Genomic DNA, 20511 nt, shown 5'->3' with positions numbered 1-20511 from the left:
CTTGTCTGAGGCCACACACACAGACTTGACAGAGCTGGTATTTGAACATCACTGTTGTGTGGCTCCAAGCACAGGTGGTCAGTGACAACTGCTATTCACTGTCCTAAACTCAATCCTCAGAAGTACCGAAGACAAAGTAAAGCCTTGTATGTTTCCTCCCAAAGCCCTGAAGGGAATCAGCACAGAGCTAGTGCCTGCTTGGTGTCCTGCAGGCTCACTCTGCTGGGATGGTCCTGGGGAGGAAGAACAGACAGGCCGCAGTGTCAATCCTCTAGTCACTCAAGGGACTGTAGTCACTCAGGTGTGTTAGGGCTAGGGAAGAAGTCCAGGGATTCAGAGAGCAAAGAAAAGGGGAGCAGCACGGAATCACGCAGAAAAGCCCACCTGACACCCCATCAGGTCAAGGAAGCAAGCAGCCTCAGACGGATGCCAGGGGGAAGGATCAGGCCTGCCTGCCACTTGCTTCTTTATGTCTGTTTATGGAAAGCATCTCTAACGAACTAGGTGACTCTGATCTACAAAACCAGGGGCTGGTGAGATGGCTTGGCAGTGAAGGTGCTTGTCACCAAGTTTGATGACCCGAGTTTGATCTCTGGGACTCATGTGGCGGAGGGAGACAGCTGACTACCTCTGAGTTATCCTCTGACTTCCTCACATGTGCTGTGGCACCCACCCCAAACCCCAAGTAAAAATCAACAACAGTAACAGTAACAACAACAACAACAACAACAACAACAACAACAACAACCCAGAACCTAAGTGTAACAGTATACACCTGTAATTGAAGTATAAGGGAGCTGAGGCGGGAGGATGGCCAGTTCAAGGCCAACCTGGGCTACACAGTAGGATTCTGTCTCAAAGCAACACAGGTACCAATAAAAACAGGCAAAAAAAAAAAAAAGTCAAAAAAAGGCATAATACAAAACTCCCCCATTGTAACTCTGCATCAATAACCCAGTTAGCTTTAGTGCTTCTCAATACCTCCCCTTTTAAATAACTTATGTATTTTTTATTTTATGAACATTAGTATTATGCCTGCATGTATGCCTGTGTGGGTGTCAGATCCACTGGAACTGGAATCACAGACAGTTGTGACCTGCCATGTGGGTGCTGGGAATTGAACCCAGGTCCCCTGTTAGAACAACCAGTGCTCTTAACTGCTGAGCCATCTCTCCAGCCCCTCATCAATACCTCTTTAGGGCCTCTATACCTATGATAAGGTAGCTATTTGTTGTCTCTCTACATTTTTTTTTCCTCTATAATATTGTAAACTCCTATTCATCCTGTAGAGCCAAGCCTGACTGGCCCCTGTTCCAAAGCCTCTCCAGCCACCGTCCATTCCACCCTTCCTACAACACTCAGTAACAGCAAATATTAACAGAGACCTCACCATGGGCCAGGCTCTGTGTCAAGTACACGGAATGCCCTCTTTCATCCTCACACAGTGTGGGTGGGCATGTTACTCCCCACACAATAGGTCTCAGAGAGATAAAGCGACTTGCCCAGGGTCACGCCTCTCCTATCTGTACAGCTGTGTGACTCAGAAACTCCGCTTCTCCCTGCTAAGACTAGCCCTTGTTTTGTGTTTCCACTGGCAGACAGATGAGTGTGCCGACCATTTGGAAGCCCTTTGCCTTGGCTCAGACACTTCAGGGACTCTTATTCATCTTGTGAATCCAGCACTGGCCAGGGCCAGCTCACCCAGTCACATGGTGCTGGCCCTTCTAGACGAGTCTGCTGATTCTAGGACACTGGTATTCCTTCCTACTCACCTTTGTCTTCCATATCCAGGGAGCTACCCTAGAGATTGGCTGTGCGTGTGTGGCGGGAGTGTGGGGTGGCACCAGTGACATGAACAGGTAATCTCAGGTCCAAGTCCTTGGGCAGGTCAGGGACTTGGGAGACATATTTTAGGACCCTCTCTTTGCCTTCCCAGCTATCCACAGTAGTGTCACTTTAATTAAGCTTCTAGAACTATCGTCTCTATAAAAACTGGTTCAAATAGTCTCAGACTTGAAGGTCTAGCTCTTGACTGGCTCTGACAGAAGGCCCCTTTTCTTGTGACAAGTCCGAGGTGACTGCCCCAGTCCTCATCCATTGCTAGCACTGTCCTGTCACTCTGGGCACAGGCAAGAAGCTCCCTTCTTCCAAATGTCAGCCATTCAAAGTGATGATCACATGCCTGCTGAACTGCCTCCTTCCCTGAGTCATTCCTCGAGGCTCCGTGCTCACAGGAGTCAGATAGGGAGGAGTGGCCACCGCATGCAGTGCTCTGTGACCAGGAGGCAAGATTCAGAGCCTCAGATGGTCCTTCCAGCGCCAGCATGGACAGCTCTGGCTTTACAGGAGGTGTGTGTGTGTGTGTGTGTGTGTGTGTGTGTGTGTGTGTGTGTGTGTGAGTGTGTTTGTGTGTGTAGGTCAGAGAGTGACAGCAGGTGTCTGACTCAGCTGCCCTCCACCTGAGACAAAGGGCTCAGAAGACTGAACATGGTCAGCAAACCCCAGAGATCCTCTTGTCTCTCTCTCCCCAGGGCTGGGATGACAGGCTTGTGATGCTGGGTCCATATAGGGATGCCAGGGATCTGAGTTCAGATCCTCATGGCAATACAGTAAGCACTTTGCTGACTAAGCCATCTCCTGAGTCCTAGGTGGTAGTATCTTTTATGAGAAGGAACATCTGTTTCTGTTGATAGCAATAATATTAGTATTTCTGTTATAATACTAATGGCCCCAGGTTTATTTCAGGAATCCCATGGCCAAATCCCGGGTCAGAGGTGGCAATGCTCTTCCACAAGTATGGACAGATGCAACTCAGAGCCAGGTAGTAACTTTTTCCAGGCCAGGTGCTACTCTCCTGGAGTTTGGGCCCTTCAGTGAGTCACCAAAACGATCAAGAGCCCTAACACATGTCCCAGCAGGCTCTGATAACTCCAGGAAACGGTCCACAGACATTGTTACAGGGGAAAACTGAGGCACAGATGAAGAAAACAATTTATCCATATGCTGTCTGATTCTCAAACCTGGGCCCTTGGCCACTGCCTGCCTGCATGAACAAAGGGATTCTGTGTGCCTGTTCACTACACAGGTATCCCTAAGCAACGTGTCCGGGTATTACAGCACCCATGTGCCTGTCTGGATAGTCTCCCAGGGAAGGAGGGGCAGCATGATCCTGTATTTGTGTGACTGACTCCTGCTCCTGCTGGCCAGGTGGTTACTAAGTAGGCAAGAGTGACAATCCTCACTGGCTGTGAGGGTACCCAAGTCCTGCAGGCTAGACTAAAGGGGCAGAAAGTCATGCTTTCCTATTGGTAACAGTATAGGAAAAACAGGTGGGGGAGGGAAGCCATGGACACCACTTCTTGGGCTCTTGCTTTGAGCATGTCCCTATCTTAGGGATCTTATACTAAATCCTCACAACAGGAAGAGCGGGAAGATATGTGACCTTGTGGGGTTATGAGCAAGTCCCAACAGCCAATGTTCAAGATGGTAGCTTTATTTGCAGATATGACACAGTTAAGGTCCCTAAGGAGAGACAATTATGCATTAGGGCCCATGCTGTAAAACCCAGACATGTTGCTTAGTGATATCTGTGAAATCCTCATTAGAAATAAAAGGTTTGAAGAGAGGAATCTATCGGCAGTGGGCCCCAGAACTATAATAGACTAAATCTGTATTTTTTTTTTCTTTTGCCTGTTTTGTTTATTTCTCCATGAGGCAAGGTCTGTAGCTCAGGCTGGTCTTAAACTTGGTAATTCACCTGCCTCAGCTTGTGCCACCACACCTGGCTAAGACCTGTCATTATAAGTTACTTAGCTTGTGGTTACTTCTTGCAACTACCATAGGTGGGTCCTGTTATCTCCACTCAATAGATGAGCACAGAGACCCTGTGATATTGAGGCCAGGGAGCCTGTGGGCTCAGTCACCAGACCACTGGGTCTCATCCTCCACACTGCCATTCGCAGATGGCTCCTCTGTCCTCCCCAAAGATGCCTTGTGGTCCCATGTAGGTACTTTTCTCTAACTCTGCACTCAGCCCATCAGAATCTTTGTCATCCACCGTCTGATTCTAGCCACTTCAGGTCCAGCCTCCTCCTCCCTTCCAGCAGACTGTGGCCATGGCCCCAAATGATCCTCCCCCACCATGCTGCTGCTTCAGGTAAAATGCAACACAACAGCCAGAGACCCTTCTAGAATCTAAGCTGGGCATTGTTACTGGATTTTAAAACTCACTCAGTAAAATTTAGCGACAGCCATGTTTGATATCTGCCAGCTCTCTCAGGACGTATTAGTATCCACTTGAGCAACCATTCAACCCGGAACTCCCACCTCAATGTGGCTTTTCTCGGCCCTGTCCTTGAAGGGCATCCTATCTCCCCAACACTGCTTCAGTGTATACCCAAGAGGCCTTCAGGAAGTCAGCCCTAGCAATTGACACCTGATCCAACCCCCATCCCTTGTCTTCTCTTTGATACAGATGCTCTTTCTACAGAGGCTCTCTCTTGAGATCCTAAAACTGCTACTTGCCAAGGGGCAGTGTTTGGCCTTGTTCACAAACCAAGTGAGACCTGACTGGGGTTTTCCTACTCCTACCAACAAGCCCTGGCCTGATTCTTACACTGGTTCTGAGTCAGCTGCTCTCTCTAGCTAGAAGAACAAGGGCCTTTGCTTCTTTCCACCACAGACAGCAAAGGACAAGCCACAAGGGTGGAGACACACAGGCTACAGTTTCTAGCTGAAGCCCTGTGACCTCTGCCCCAGTTCCTCCTCTTGGGCCTTGTTGAGCAGAAGGCCAGGGGATCTTGTGGGTAGGAGCTGAAGAGAGAGTGGGAGACAGTATTTGCCCACTCCTGGCATGTTACACAATGACAATATGACCTCCTGGCCAAGTGGGGTTTGAACCCAGGTAGTTATAGCATGGATAGAGCAGCGGTTCAGTTTATCCTATTCTTGTGGTCAGTCTGCATATGGGTGTGTGTTGGGGCGGGGGGAGGTTGGGGAAAGATAAGACAAGATGCAATTGACTGTATAGGCTGGTGAGATGGCTCAGTGGGTCTTTGCCTGGTAAGAATGAACACCAAACTTTGGATTCTTAAAGCCACACCGTAGCCCACCTATAACTCCAGCACAGGAGGCCATAAGACTAGGCCAGATAGCAAGATCAAGGTATTCAGTGAGAGACCCTACTTCAACATAAAACCTGAAGATTGACTGAGGAAGACATTCAACTTCAACCTTGGGCCTTCATAAGCACACACTGGCATACACACACACACACACACACACACACACACACACACACACACACACACACACTCAAACATACCATCACACACACACATGCACATACATTCCCCTCTAAACAAAACTCCTGCTGACCATGCCAAGTAGGGGTGACTGCAAGTATCCCAAGAGGAACAGAGAGCTTCGCAGGGGAGTGGAGAAAGATGGCGTGTGGAAGTGGTACTAAAGCGGGCAGTCTGCTGGAAATAAGTCAACATTTCAGCAGAAACCTGAGGGATGTGAAAGAGGGAGCCATACAGATGTCTTGGAGAAAGAGGCAGATAGAGCAGCCAATGGATGCACAGGTCCCTGAGCAGGAAGGAGCTCTGGGCAATGCTGGTGTGGTGATAGCAACCAGAAGGAGGTCAACGTGACATAGCCAGACAGTGGATACCAGCCCCAGTGGACACTGAATTCTACTTTGAGTATGATAGTGAGGGTGTTGGTGGTGGTAGTATTATAAGCAGAGATATGACAGTTTCTGGTTTGGATGTTGGAACAAGTTTTTAGTCCTGGAAGGGGAATTTAGGATCCAGGTGGGATAGGACTAGTTAGGAAGTGTGGTATGTTCAGAGGTATCTGGGAGGGGTGATGGGAGAGGAGACTTCTAGGAGGCTTACAGGGTTGGCTGTGGTCTGTTACAAGAGGGACCAGGCTCACAAAGTGCTGAGGAGAAGTTGCAAAAGCAAAGCTACCATCCTGAGCTCCATTTCTCCTACACCAGGGAAAGTGGGCTTTGCTAAGTCTGGGCATCTGAAAAGAGAGAGGTTTCGAAAGTTCTCAGGCTGCTTCCGTTTCTGAAAGCATGTCACTGGTGAAGCAGAGGGAAGGGGAGTGCCAGGCCAGCTACCAACTAGGTTGTAAACACAGTTTCCAGTAACAGAGTGGCCCCTGCCCCTGGCGCCTAACAGTTACCACACCACTGCCTTAGAACTGTGTGCTCCATGCAGAAGGAGCAAGGCTGGCCAGCAGGCTCACATGACAGAGGCAGTGGCCAGGCACAAGCACTCAGAGGGCTGGCAGGAAGCTCCCGGGAAGTCGGGAAGTCGTTCTGCAAGTGGAGGTGGGGGATGTTGGTGAAAGTTAGGCAGATGCAGGAGGGTGGGGAGCTGGACTGCAGTGGGTAGGGACTGGTTGGCGGGGAGAGGGATTAGGGGTCCAGGCTGAGGGGAGGAGGATGGACACAGTAGGTTAGTAGAGGCCTGGGGTTGGAATCCGAAGTGCAGGCAGAGGTGAGGTGGGGGATTCTGACTGAAGATAGGTGCAAAGAGTGAGTAGGAGGCTCGTGTTTGGGTCCTGAATACTGGAGGGAGGGACACAGTAGAGGGTGTAGACGGGGCTGGGGTTAGGATCTTGGGTGTAAGCAGGGGGTTGTAGAGGAATAAGAGGACTGGGGTGGGGTTCTGAGTGGAGATAGAGGAGGGGTGGGGTGAGTAGTGGACTGAGTGGGATATCTGGGGCAGATGGGAAGGAGCAGGGAGGCAGGAGACGGGTGTTGGCTCAGATAGCAAGGGGTTGGTTGAAGATAGAATCTGGCCACTCAGACCTCAGGCTCTTCCTCCATGACCAGACTGGCAGTAAAACAAATACCCTGATGTCATGGGTGCTGCTGACTGGTGGCCAGACCCAGAGCTGCAAATAGAGGACACACTACCAGCGGCCCCAGGCCGTGCAGTCTGTTGGAGACATGCAGGCTTGTTCCAGCCATATGTTTGCTTCCTTGCTCCTCAGTGAGGGCAGTCCAGCTGCACACGCTGACAGGAGACTGCAAAAGCCACCAGACATTGCAACACGCAGCCAGTCTGCTGGCCGCTGGGTGAACTGTGCGCCACCCCACCACCCCCAAGCCACAGGCACCCGCCCAGCTGGAGGGGCTTGGCTTGCCTCTTCTGGAGCATCTCTGGGACTGGCAGATTCTACTATCTGCAGTCAGCTTCCCTTGTAGTAGGGACTGCAGGGGGAATCCTGAACCTGCACCTCCCTCAAGGGACCACCAAGCTCACGGGCAGGGCTTTAGGTCAGCTCTGGTCTTCGTCCAGTGGATTGGGAAGTGTCTACTGTGGCTCCCAGTGTCTGCAGTGGCTCTGGACTTTATGGAAAGTTCATGGAGAAGGGAGTAATATTCTCCAGGTATAACAATATGTCACATTGGATGACAACTGCTATTCCCAGCCAGACTGTCTAGTCCAAAGGTCTCCCTGGCTCCAGCATCTTGGCCATGCTACCCTTTGGGTAGGAAGCGGTCTCGTCAGGGCTCCCAGGAATATACTCAGGAGTGGACTTGCTTTGTGGCTGGCTGGATGAGTAACTTGGGGGTCTCTGGGCTCCGTCATTTCCAGATGGCTTCCTTGGACTGGGGAAGGTCAAAAGTGCAAGAAAATGCTTTTGGAACACGAAGGCTGATGAGCAGCCAGAGATGCTGGCCTTGCCTGAGGACACCGCGGAGCCACAGAAAGCCCAGGGAATTTGCTGTATCCAGTGGCCCACAATCATTTTACAAGGGGAAGGTGGGGCTTCAGCCCCTTAGAGGTAAGCGACTCTCTGGGCCTCAGGAACCCTTTACACTGATTTCCTTAGTGGGTCCTGGAACTTACGCTTAACCTGCTTTGTCGAGGGCAGACAGCCTTGAAGTGACTCCACATCCCTGTGTGTGTGCGTTAGGATGGGGAGCAGAGGTTTACATTGTGAAGTTTGCTATGGCTCTCTACCTTATTTTCTGACAGAAAGTCTTTTCATTGCACATGGGTGTTATAGTTTTGACTAGGCTGCCAGGCCATCAGGATCCCGGGCTCCACTTGTCTCTGCTCCCCAGTACTAGGGTTGCAGATGCACATCGATAGCTTTTGTATGGTTGTCAAGATGCAAGGTCCTCACTGCTTGCACTGCAAGCATTTCATCTACCAAGACATCCCTCAGCCCCCCCACCCGTGATAACAGTCACCCTGAAATGTGGCTTGGCACAGTCTTCTCTTTTGACTGACTTGGGTCTTTACATTCCTCCCCTTACACCGTCCAGCTTTATTATCTTTGTAATGCCTGGTCATTATGTGGAATGACAATAGTTAAGATGTGTTGCTCCCTTCTCCGCCCCCCACCCCCCCCACAAAGAATTCAGGCATTCTGGGTAATTGGGTGCCTGGTAAGCATGTGAGTGATGAATGACATCATGTTGCCATTTTTTGTCAGCAATAATAATGCTACTGATTACCATTAGGACCAGCCACAGGATGACAAGGCCTCTCTCTGCTCAAGCATCCATAAAATAGCTTAATCACGGAGACCTGAAAGAGGGAAACCAAGTGGAGGACCGAGTGCGATCATCTGGTTACACCAGCACTCACATCAACAACACTCAACACTACCGCGAAGCCATGAGCCTTCTTCTGCCTGTCCTGGGTGGCAGGAAACATAGATCTGCCATTCAAAACCTAAGCCGCACTGGGGAGAGGGCTCAAAGAATACAAGCACTTAGACACATAAAATACTTTGAAAGATTTATTTATTTTTCTTTTATGTGTATGAAATATTTGCTTGCATATAGATACACATGCATTGCATATATACCATGTGCATGTCCGGTGCCAGAAACGTCTAGAAGAGGGCATCTGATCTCCTGGGACTGGCATTACAGACAATTGTGAGACATCATGTGGGCGCTACAAACTGAACCTGGGTCGAGCAACAAGCATTTTTAACCACCGAGCCTTCCATCTTATTGTACGTATATATGCATGATGTATGTGTTTGGGGGCATGTATGCTGTGGCATGTGTGTGGAGGCCAGAGGACATCTTTGTAGAATTTGTTGGTCCCTTCCAACTTTACATGGGTTCTGGGGATTGAACGCAGGTCACCAGGGTTATGCAACAACAGTCTTTATCTGTTGGGTATCTTGCTGGTACTGACCTGTTTTAGATATGGGCACTGAGGCCCGAGAAAGAAGCATGCCTATCAAGAGTACAGCCAGGAACTCGTTGGGTAGCCCTGGCCCGGGAAGTTGGCACCCCTAGAAGTGAGAATTCAGCTACAGTTCAGAAAGATGAACTTCCCCTATTCCACTCCTCCTCCACTCCTCTGTGTGGTGGACTTCCAAGGTCACACAACACACAACACGCCCAGCAATACACCAGGATTGATGGTTCCCAGGGAGACTTAGCTTGTTAAGCACTTGATGGCCACACCTCCAAAGGCAAGCCTTAAGGAACTCAGAGGGCGTGTAAAGGTTGTTTGCTAGGGGCAAATTTACTTTCTGAGAGATCACAGGTCACGTGCCATGTGGCTGACCTCCCAGTTGACTGCTAGTGGGCTATCAGAGTGGGGGACCTAGACATGCATGGCTGGAGACTGCAAGAGGAAGTGGAGCAACACAACAGGAAGTGCCTGGATCAGCACATCCTGCAGGGAACGGGATAGTGGGAGTGCAGCTGTGGGGCAACAGGAAGGGCAGGGCTTTTCCTGGGGACCAGCCCTATATAAGTAACCACAGAAGGCACCCCGTCCCTCCACTCTCAGAGAATGCTTATTAAAGGTCAGACTCCTCTCAACATCCTCTAACCAGTTGTCATGCATTTCCGTGGCAAGTCTTCTGGGCTCCCCAGTGCTCTCCCAATCAACCCCACATTTCATCTGTAGCTACCAGCTCAGGGGTTCAGGCCTGGCCTGTTCTTCACATCTCTTGGACACTCTACTCCGGTCAGTCCATCATCTCCCATCTGTTCTTTACTAGATATGCTTCCTTTTGCCAGTGGCAACATCTACCTCATCCTTATATCTTACTTGGACCCTGGCAGGACATGATCAGGATGAGGGAAGTATCTTCTTAATAGACCAGAATGTCCTCTCCCATGTCTCAGCAGGACAGTTAACACCCATTTGTGTTTTGCTCCCCAAGGGAGAACTCTCCCCCATGAGTGAGACTAAAGCCACTATTCTACTGCCTGCTGGGACTGTGAAATCATCCAGCTGCAAACACTCTGTGTGTGGCTTCTGTAACAGGCACGCTGAGTGAGACAAGGCACCTGATAGAGAGCCTGAGCATTAGGTAGCTATCCCAAAATCTCTGGGTGGCTGGGCTAAGCTTGCCCATTTCAGAGATAAGAACGCCAAGGCCTACACAAAGAGAGGGGGGTAACTTACAAGAAACAAGACCCAAAGGTGTCATCCTGGATCCCCCAAACTATGTACATGCTACTTTACATGGGAAAGGGGGTGAAAGGCCCAGGGAACTGAATGAGCTGACACCCCTTTGTTTTTCTTTTTTTGGGGGGTGGTGTCTTTAATTATTCAAGCTAGCACAAACGGTCACAGGGTGCCTTAAATGCAAGCAAGGAGGGGTGGAGAGACAGTATCATGGTCAAGAGCTCAAACGACTCTTGCAAAAGACCTAAGTTCATTTTGTAGCACCCACATGGTGGCTCACAACCACCTGTAATTCCAGCTCCAAGGGATCCGATGCCCTCTTTTTGCCTCCCTGTGTACTGCCTTCAAATACACCTATCCCTTGCTTCAGCTACACACAGTTTCAAAGGAGATTGTAAGAAGCAGGCAAAGGAAGGGCTGGGGCACAGAGAGGTGGCAGAGTGCCTGCTGGGCGTGTCTGAGATGTGGGATTCTGTGTTCTGGCTCCTGCTGAATGGATGAGGGAGACTGAAGGGTCTGATTGTGGCAACAGGTAGGGGTGGAAGGCAGAGATACATTCGAGGACTCTGGAATGGAGGAAGAGCCTGAGCAAGGGTCATAACCAAGAACTGTGGTGGGAGGAGAGTGGAGGGGGGCTTGGAAGGGGAAGGAAGCAGCTTCCAGAAGAAACACAGTCTTGACACCTTATAGTTAGTCCAGTTGAATCCTAAGCCGGGCTTCTGACCTCTGGATCCCTTTCTGAGGCAGTGTGCACTATTCTGAAAGCCCTGAGTTTGTGAACACCAGAAGCGTGACCATGGAAACTCAAATAGAAAGCATGGTCCATACTCCTCTCCCCCCCCCACACCCCCCCAACCAGGACCAACGACATAGCAACCCATGATAACCTATCAGCATCAGTTCAAAGGACACAAATTGCTTTTGCCTTACAGTCTATGGCCTGTAGCCTTACCACTGTGGCCGACGCTTACTGATCGCTCACTCTGTGCTCTGAACTTTGCACAAATTATCTTACTTAATTCCATCTGGCAGAGAAGGAAAGTGAATGTCAGTCAGAGAGGTTTAGCAATTGGCCAGGGGCAACTTGGTGAGCAAACGGAAGAGTCAACCTGTGAACCTTGCTGTTCTTGACTCCTGAGCTCAAAATCTGAGTTGCTTCATTACCCTCGTTCCTTGAGCAGCACACATGCACAATGGTTGTGCCAGAGCCAAGGAAACCCCCAGGAAAGCACAGTCTCTAGCCCACGCAGAACCTATGCTTTGCCAACCATAAGGTGATCCCACTCCACTGAGTGTTCGCAGGGAACGCTGATAGGCACGACAGATTGCTAGGTCTTTGCTAGCTGAGGGCGTGGGAGGTGGGGTCTAGGGTGGATGGGGCCCCCACTTGAGTGTGTCTGGCAGCACCATTTGCCCACATGAAGGTGAAGTCGCCCTCCGTAGTCATACTGGCCCTACCCCCACGGTGACCTTCAGTGTGGCTGTGACTGGTGACAGGCTGTAGGTTTCTGTGTGCTAGATAGCAGGAGCTGCAAGAGAATGGGGTGGAGGCTGTGCCACCTCAAAACTGCCTAATCAAGGGCCTGAGACTGCAAGAAGAAAAGCAGATGCCACACCCACAAAAATGGCCCCAGACATTGGCCTAGCAAATACCTTCCTCTACTAGCCTGTCACCGTGACTTTACACCTTTGCAAAGTTTGCACAGGAGGTCCATAGCCTGCCACGAGGCCACTCTGGTGGCTGTTTACTTTGTCCCTTTTAACTACTAACTCTGAAGAATGGAGAGGTTTCCTCTTAACAGTGAGAAGTCCCTTCCACCCTTTTTGCCCATGGATGTTGGCAAATGACCTGATAAAGTCAGTAGATAAACCCAGTAGCGTTAGCCCAGGAGGACAGGCAAACACAGGCAGGCCTGGCTCCTCTGGCAGTTTCTACTGAGGATGACCAAGGGGCAGTGTGAGCAGCCTCATGGCAGAGAAGTCTGCCTAGGAAAGGTAGGGTGGTGAGATGGGCAGGCTAAGCTCAATATTATTTTACGAGCATGGGAGCGAGCTCTCAAGCACCCATTCCCAGAATCGTTACAACAGTCAGGACACCTCCAGACTCTACCAAAGGAGCTGGTACTGCTGTTGTCTGACCAGAGTAAACTACTTGGCTGTTAGAGACATATCTTCTGGATGGGTGTGTGTGTGTTGTGAGCAGTGTCTTCCATGCAATGAGAGGCAACAGAGGTAATATTGGGGGCAGATACTCTGGGGTCTTTTAAGAGCTATGACTTTGTATCTATGGACTTGAGGCCAGAGGCTTACAATGGCTGTCTTCTTCAATCAATCTCCACTTCATTCTTTTTTTTTTTTTCTTTTTTTTTCCCCCTGAGACAGGGCCTTTCACTGGCCTGGAGCTCACCAAGTAGGCCAGGTTGGCCTGATGAGCAAGCCTCAGGGTTTGCAGGTCTGTCTCTCCAGTGCCGGGATTATGAGTGTGAGCTGCTGCATTTAGCTCTTCACATAAGTACTAGAGATATAAACTCAGGTCTCATGCTTTACCAGTGGAGCCATCCTGACCCATGGCTGACTTTAGGTTGTCTTTTCTTATAGTCCTGGTTGTCAGGACAACAATGGTAGTCTCTTTGGAAAAGGCGTGACAGTTGACAATAACCGTCAGTTTGATAGGATCTAGAGTCACCCAGTAGACAGATAGCTGGGTATGCTAACTGGGCAGGGTCCAGGACCTGAATAAAAAGGAGGAACTGAGTTGATCATCAGAATTCTCCTGATGGTGGATGTGTGATCAGCTGCTCACCCTCCCGCTAACATGCCTTCCTGTCATGGTGGACTGGAACCTTAAAACAGCGAGCCATGGTAAACCCTTCGCCCCTGTGCATGCTGTTTATGTCAGGTATTTTGCTACAGTAGTGAGGGGAAAAAGGGACTAATATAGGTTACTACCAGGAGATAGTGGCCCTGCCATGTGAAGTGACTAGAAAGAGTCCTTGGCACATAATAGGTACTCAGTAAACACAAGTTTTCAGTAGCAAGGAAATGTGGGTCCTGTGGACTCAGACAACAGTCATTTGTGAAGTGCCACCAAGTACCAGTCACCATGCCAGAACCTAAGACACCTGGTCAGCAAGAAAAGCCAGAGCCTGTGCAGGCCTCTTCTCCCCTAAAGGCTTTTGATGTACAGGCTTGTCAAACAGCAGCCACAGTGTAGTGAGCTGCCATGGTAACACATGACTCTGGGCTCACCGGGATCATGGGTTCCACATCCTGGCTTTCACTGCCACCAAGGATGGGCATTCATTTTGTCCTTAAGCACCTGGAGGTTTCTATGAGTTTTTGCTCAAATCTTTATACCTTCAACAGTTACTTGTCCATCTGGGAGTGGAAAAACACCTTGGCCTAGTTGCCATGGTAACTAGAGCCGACCAATACAGCCGTAGCCAGGTCTATGGTAGAAGTAACAGAGCCACTGATATTTCCTAGTGAGTGGAGTAGAAGAGAATGGGACACCTTGCTACCCCACCCCACCTCCACCTCCAGCTACAAGTGATCCTGGAAGATGCTAATACATTGGAAAGGTAACTAAGGGGGGAATCCACAGTCTAGCTTCCATAGGGTCACCATGCAGGAAGAGGTGGGGCTTTACTGCACTTTCCCATGGCAGTCACCTCCTTCCAGAAGTCTTCCAAAATTTCCCTTCCTGCACAGTGACCTTTCCGACCCTGCAGGTTCAGGGGTCATAGATCATTTCTTAGTGTGAGGCTCTAGCTTGGTGGTCTCAGGTTTGGCAGGAGGGAGCGAGGGCTCATCTTAGGCTCTGAAGAGAGACACTTGCACATTTCCCTTTTTTTGTAAACAGGACTTACTTATGTATATCCCTGGTCTTTTACTTAAGAGGTTAACCCCAAAGATGGGCTTGCTTGCTGGTAGTTGTCCATTTAATTTAATTTAATTGGTGTATTGAAAAAGGGTGGACAACCCTCACTTTCTAGGGCAGCCAGGTCCCAGATTTTGGGCCTAAGAACCCAGTAGCAATTCTTTAACAGTGGGTCATGCATCTCTGATGCACTACGCCAGCTGGTCACTCCTTTTTAGGGGATGGCTGATAGCTTCACGTAGCTGAAGATGGCTTCCAACCTGCTCAGCCCCTGCTATGGGGGCTGGAAAGATGACTCAGCAGTTTAAGAACACTTGCTGTTCTTGCAGAGGACTGGGGTTCGGTTGCCAGCACCCACACAGGGAAGTTCACAAACATTTGTAACTGCAGCTTCATGGGATCTGAAGTTCTCTTCTGACTTTCAAGGCCACCTGCACATAGATGGCGTCCTCGGGCGTGCACACACATACGCATACAATAAATAGTAAGTCTTAAAAAAAAAAACAAACCAACAAAACAAAACAAAACCGCATGTAGCAGAGGCTGGCCTTGAGCTCCTGATCTGCGTGCTTTTCCTCTCAAGGACTGGAGTTATAAGCCTGGGTTGCCAAGCCTGACTTAAAATTAGTCTGACCCTTTGGCACGTATTCCACCCATTGTATTTACATACACCTCAACTTGGTTCTTTGAAAAAGTGGGCTTATCCACATCCTGCCTGCATCCTGTTGACTCCTGCCCTTCTTGCCAGACTCTCTCTCCAGAGCCCTCTGTATATTAGGCCCCAGGACTTAACAGCTCCTGTCTGACCTCTCTGTGACCCAGAGGGAGGCAGTTGGGTGGAGCTGAGATTATCTGGCTCTGAAAGAGAAACTCTGGTTGTGAAACTGAGGTTTATGAATCAGGGGTTCAACGCTGGCTTCTAGTAAAGGGCCTTTGTCTCAACTTCATCTTGGACACAATCTACATGTCACACCTGCCTCCAAGTGCCATCAAGTCCACCCAAAACAATGATGCAAAAGGCATGTATGTTACCATACTACAGATGTTGCCACAGCCACATGTAATTCCACCCTCTTCTACAGTGTTACAGCCTCGGGTGGGATGACTGTTGTGTACAATGACAGTCATGCTTATGACCATAATCATGCATGTGACCTCTGTCATTCATGTCACCAGTAATACAGATGATCACTGTCAGTCTGACAGTTCAAAGTATCATCAGGAGCCAGGAGCCCAAGTAGATGTCAGCATGCATTTCTAGAAACTTACAGTATATTACGATTAAACCTGAGGGTAAAGATTGTGAGCAGGCACCTACCTAGTTATACTTTCCCTACTGTACCCTGAAAAAAAACCTTTCATTCTTCACTCAGAGAGATCTGACGACTAGCAGGAGAGGCCGAGACAGTCACTGACAAGGTCCACTTCCTTATGCTTCTGTACATGTCACCTGTCACAGAGCTACTTGGTGCGTGGTTAAGTTATGACAAAGGTCACCGAAAGCTGCCACATGCTAACCTTTGCCTTTGCTGTAACATCTAGGTGTGGCGTTGAGTCTTTAGGAAACCTCTACCTGCCTTCTCCCTCTGCTACCAGCCCAGAGCTGTGCCATTAACTGCCAGCTTTGAACTGGGTCTCTAGTCAAGGCAGTGGTGAGCATGAGCCGCCTTAGGCACTGGGAGTAGGAAGAAGAGCACAGAAACGAGGGGAATAGAACGAAACTTACAAATGGACCCGAAGGCCTGAAGGCCAAGCCCTGGCTAGCAACCTCATGCTCACATTCGCTATAAATGCGCTAGTACGGAGGCAGATGCAACTCAAGCTGCTTCTTATACTGCCTCCCTTAAATAGGACCTTGGGCTCTCAGTGGGGATACTCCTTGACCAAGTGCTTTCACTGAATTATAGGAATTCAGTCAGGGTATGGATGCTTGCCTCTAGCTGGACCAAAAGGTGGGTTACCCAAATTCTTCCAAACAATTCCCCCATAAATCTTCCTTCTGACTCAATCAAGAGCTCTTGTTAAAACCCTGATAAAACTACAGATGTGAGGGTGGGCCTGAGTTTTGACTGTTTTTTTTTTGTTTTTGTTTTTGTTTTTTTTTTTTTTTTTTTTTTTTTGTGAGGAGCAATTATAGGGGCACAGCAAATTTTAAAAAAGGTTTGCTCAGGAGATGATCCAACAAGATCCTTCCCCCAGCGTTCCTAGGGTTTTACTGTTTCTGTCTCGGCTCATCTTGATGGCTGGTGGGTAGGGAGAACTGTTTTGTGATAAAGAACTTTGAATTCCAGACATCAATCAGTGTTCCTTTAAGTCACTGTTAAGGGCTGGAGGGATAGCTCAGTGCTTAAGAGCGTACGCTGTTCTTTCAGAGGACCTGAGTTCAGATCTGAGTACCCACACCAAGCTATGACTATTCTAGGGGAATCATACCTCCCCTCTGCCTTCTACCAGCACACACACACACACACACACATGTAAATGAAATAAACCTTTTTTTTTTTTTTTTTTAAGAAGCCCTTTATTTGGGTCAGCTTTGCAGCGTGAGGTTCCCCATGGTCTACACATATTGCAAATCCTACTTAACTCAAGGTCATTATGGGAAACTGGGTTGTCCCGCCCCCTCCTGGACATGCCAGCTGTTTGCACGAGGCTCTGAGCCTCCTTTCTTTCCCCATTTAGGGAATCTCTCCTAGATTCAATCTCACCAGAATCCAGGCAGGGGTTTCTCTCAAAACCAACCTAACTGCAAACTTCCAACCCCCACAGCTCTCAGCCCTTTGTAGCCAAGCCCACAGGGTCCTAAACACTTCTGGGTCTGGGGTGGGGGGTTGTCCATACACTGGCCCCAGTTGCACTCAGCTAAGAGGATAGAGTCCACCTTCCCACAGAAAGAGCTGGAGAAGGGCTTACTGAATTCAGTGGCTCCAGCAACTGCAGATAGTTATGATTCCAGGGAGCTTGGGGGTTGGGGGGGGGGTTATTCTGCCAGCCAAGTAAATGGCACCAGGAGTTTCCCAGGCTCCCCTGGCTTTTCTTTTGGGCGACCCTGCCACCAATTAAAGGCCCATTTCTCATCAGCCTGGGCTTGTTTCCTGGAAAAGCTTGTCCTTTCCAAGGTAGGTGGGGTTGTGCCTTCCAGGGTATGAACCTGTGAGATCCACTCTGCACTCACATTCTCTGCCCCCCCCCCCCAGCCTACTTCTGCCTTCAATTTAGGATTGTTTACAGTCAGTCAAGTTTTTCCAGATTGACAAAGCCTTTCTCATAAGCTACTGCAGTCTGCCACAACAACAGTGGAAGAGCAACGTCAGGATCAGAGCCAGCTGGAAGATTCAGGCAACTGAGACACACATTGTGTCAAGCATAAGCAACTGTCACAAGTATCCCCTCTGCCAGGGTCCCTTTCTCTGCCCTCTTGGTCCCCCTCCACAAAGAGCTTTGGAAGAGTTCCATGGAGACCCCCTCACAACCCAAGAAGAGAAACCGGTGAGAACAACCCTTATTTCCTTTTAATGCAGCAACTCCATGAGTTAAAAAACACTTCTGAACTCCCCTTCCAAAGGCAAGGTTAAACAGCTGTCCAAACCACCCAAGGAGATTCAGGAGCCCTGGACAGCTGGAGGACCCCTGGCCCCAGCTGTGCTGGAACAGCCTGGCCATGGAAGAGTTAATGGGCAATCAGCTTTGGATGATAGTTCAGACTCCAAAGTTCAGTCTCAGCCACCGAAGGAATTGTAAATCTCAGGGCAGTATTTAACAAAACAAAAGCAACCTGGAATTACATGAAGGTTTGGCTTTCCACAGAGCATATTTACTCTAATCCCCAAGGTATGCGGCTCCATGTCAGATCAGCTGGCTAGCCTGGTCCTCCCACCCCCCTCCTTAGCAACAGTTTAAATTTCAAACTAATTCCCTAGTTTGTTCTTCGTCTTCGCGGGCCGGCTGGAGACAGCCCTGACTGCCGGCCTCAAATCCCTCTCCATTGCTCTTGCCACTGGGTGAGTCAGCCCCGGCTGCAGTTCCAAGTTGGGTGACAGCTGGCTCTCCCTCCGATACTCTGCTACACCACGTCTCCAAAACCTGGAGCATGGGGAACTGGTGTCACCCACATAATAAGAGGCAGTGGTCAGAGGGGGGCACAGTGCCACCTCCCAATCCAGCGGAGAAGGATCCCCTCCGTTGAAGAGGGCGGGGGTGGGGTGAGGTGGGGGTGGGAATCAAGGTTGAAGGTGAGGACAAGGGCTCTCTTTATCAGCGGCTGGCTACCCCCTCACTCCTTTTTCAGAACTTTAAACACCTGGGCCTCCCAGTCTTTCAGCCGGACTAGACCATCCACGTCAACTCTCTCCTTTACAAATCTGAACCCAGCACCCTCTCACGTCCCCGCCGAGCTGCAACCTCTCAGCTTGGTTGGGTCTAGGCAGCGAGTTGCCAAGCAAAATACCAAGCGCAAGCTAGCAGGGGGTCTGGCTTCTAGCTCTACTTAGGGGCGCGCACACCCTGCTCTCAGCAGGGTGCAGGCAAAGAGAGAGAGGGGGCACTACACCTTAGAGAAAGAGTCATGCGGCAGAATGGGTGGGTATTCTAGGTATGGTAGTTGGTAGGAGTAAATAGCCAGCGAGATACCAATCCCAGGGGAGCCGAGCAACTCCAGGCCTGCCAAAACACAGTCCGGTGCCCCGGAAATCTACGAAGGATGAAACCGACTTGCTTCTCAGTCCCAGGTGATGCAAGGAGTGGGTGGCCTGAGACTTTCAGGTCGTTGGCGCTGGTTTCCGCACCCGCAGCAGGTGGGAACACCCCCCCACGACTGCCTCCCCTTCCCTGCGCGCCAGAGTCGCTTTACCCTCAGCGCCCACTCCAGGTGTCGCAGTGCCACCCCGCCCCCACGCCGTGTACCTTTCTGGCGCCACGCTCTGCGAACTCCCGAGCGAGGTGGCGTCCGATGCCTCTCCCACCGCCGGTGATGAGGACTGACTCCCGCGACAAGTCCCGAAGCTTGGGGGGCAACACCAGTCCCACGGCTGCTTTGGTTACCAAATAGATCATTTGTAGAGGGAACACTACCAGCGCGCCCAGCCATTTCCACACCATCCTCCGCGCGGCGGAGCCGGGCACAGGGGGAGGTGGTAGGAGGCGGTGGACAAAACTCCCCGGACTAAGCAAAACAGGAATTTAAAAAAGAAAGAAAACTCCCCTAAACAATAATAAACTAAATAAGGAAAAAGAGGCGTCCCACCTGGTCACTCTTAAACTGATCTCTTTTCAGATGTAAAGGACTGGGCGAGGAAAAATGGGAATAAAAAGAAAAAAAAAAAGAAAAAGAAAAAAAGATAAACTCTGCTTTGGCGGAGAGGTAAAAAGCGTCTCCGAAGATTGGGACGGTGAGAGGGGCGGTGGGGAGTACCGGGGTGGGAAGTTTTAACAAGAAGTTTCTTGCCCCAACAGCCGTTTCGGCTGGGAAATTCACAGGTAATGTTTACAGACCAGAAGAGTTTAGGCAAGGCCAGGGACGAAAAGAAAAAAAAAAAAAAAAAGCACCAACCACAAGCGCGCACACTGCTACAGTCCGCGGTTTCAAAGTGCAAGATTAAAAAAACAAACAAACAAAAAAGCTGTTTCCCAATTGTAGCGCCCCCCTCCAACTTTCTCCAGAAAAAGAAAGGGGGAAAAAAAAACCACACACAAAAACACCACACACAAAACCTGGGGAGTGATTGCAGCTCCCAATTTCAGTCCGCGAAAGTCTCCCGACTCATTGCTATTCTTGGGCTCAGGAAATTGCTTAAACGCGATCTGATTGCCAGCACCGTGCAGGAGAAGTGGGGGGTCCGGGTGTCAGTTTCTTCCCGTGCACAGCTCGCCCTCGCGCGCGCCCGCTCTCTCCGGCTCCCTCCTCCCTCTCTTGCAGCCCGGGCTGGGAGTTGCCGCTCCGTGTGGCTCCCTCTCTCTCTTCCCCCCTCCCCTTTAGTATTTATTGCCTTCTTTTTTGTTCTTTCCAACTTGGTCGGGCCCGGACTGTGGAGCACTCGTGGATAGAACGCCCTAGTCTGCACCGCCCTATTACTTCGTCTGCGGGGCAGCTGCGGCGTGGACCGAAAGGGCGCCCCCTCCTTTTTTTTTTTTTTTTTTTTAATACCCCATTAAGTCTGATTGACAGTTAAAGTTGTTGGGAGGCTTCACTATCGTGCCTCTGAGTGGCTGCGGCGA

The 20511-nt window shown here is 50.0% G+C and overlaps 1 protein-coding gene across 1 annotated transcript in view; it reads right to left on the bottom strand.

Annotated features, from left to right (window-relative positions):
- Dhrs3 (dehydrogenase/reductase 3) overlaps positions 1–20304 on the bottom strand; it is a 32139-nt gene extending 11835 nt beyond the window's left edge. The window contains exon 1 of the mRNA XM_021200079.2: positions 19201–20304. Within this exon, the coding sequence (XP_021055738.1) occupies positions 19201–19395 (195 nt within the window). The 5' untranslated portion in view covers positions 19396–20304. The remainder of the gene's footprint in view (positions 1–19200) is intronic.
- Between the last annotated feature and the right edge of the window lie 207 nt (positions 20305–20511).

Source organism: Mus pahari, chromosome 6, assembly GCF_900095145.1.
Source record: "Mus pahari chromosome 6, PAHARI_EIJ_v1.1, whole genome shotgun sequence".
Taxonomy (NCBI): Eukaryota; Metazoa; Chordata; class Mammalia; order Rodentia; family Muridae; genus Mus; species Mus pahari.
The sequence above is the reverse complement of the archived record's forward strand: the minus strand, read 5'-3'. Positions and strand labels throughout refer to the sequence as shown.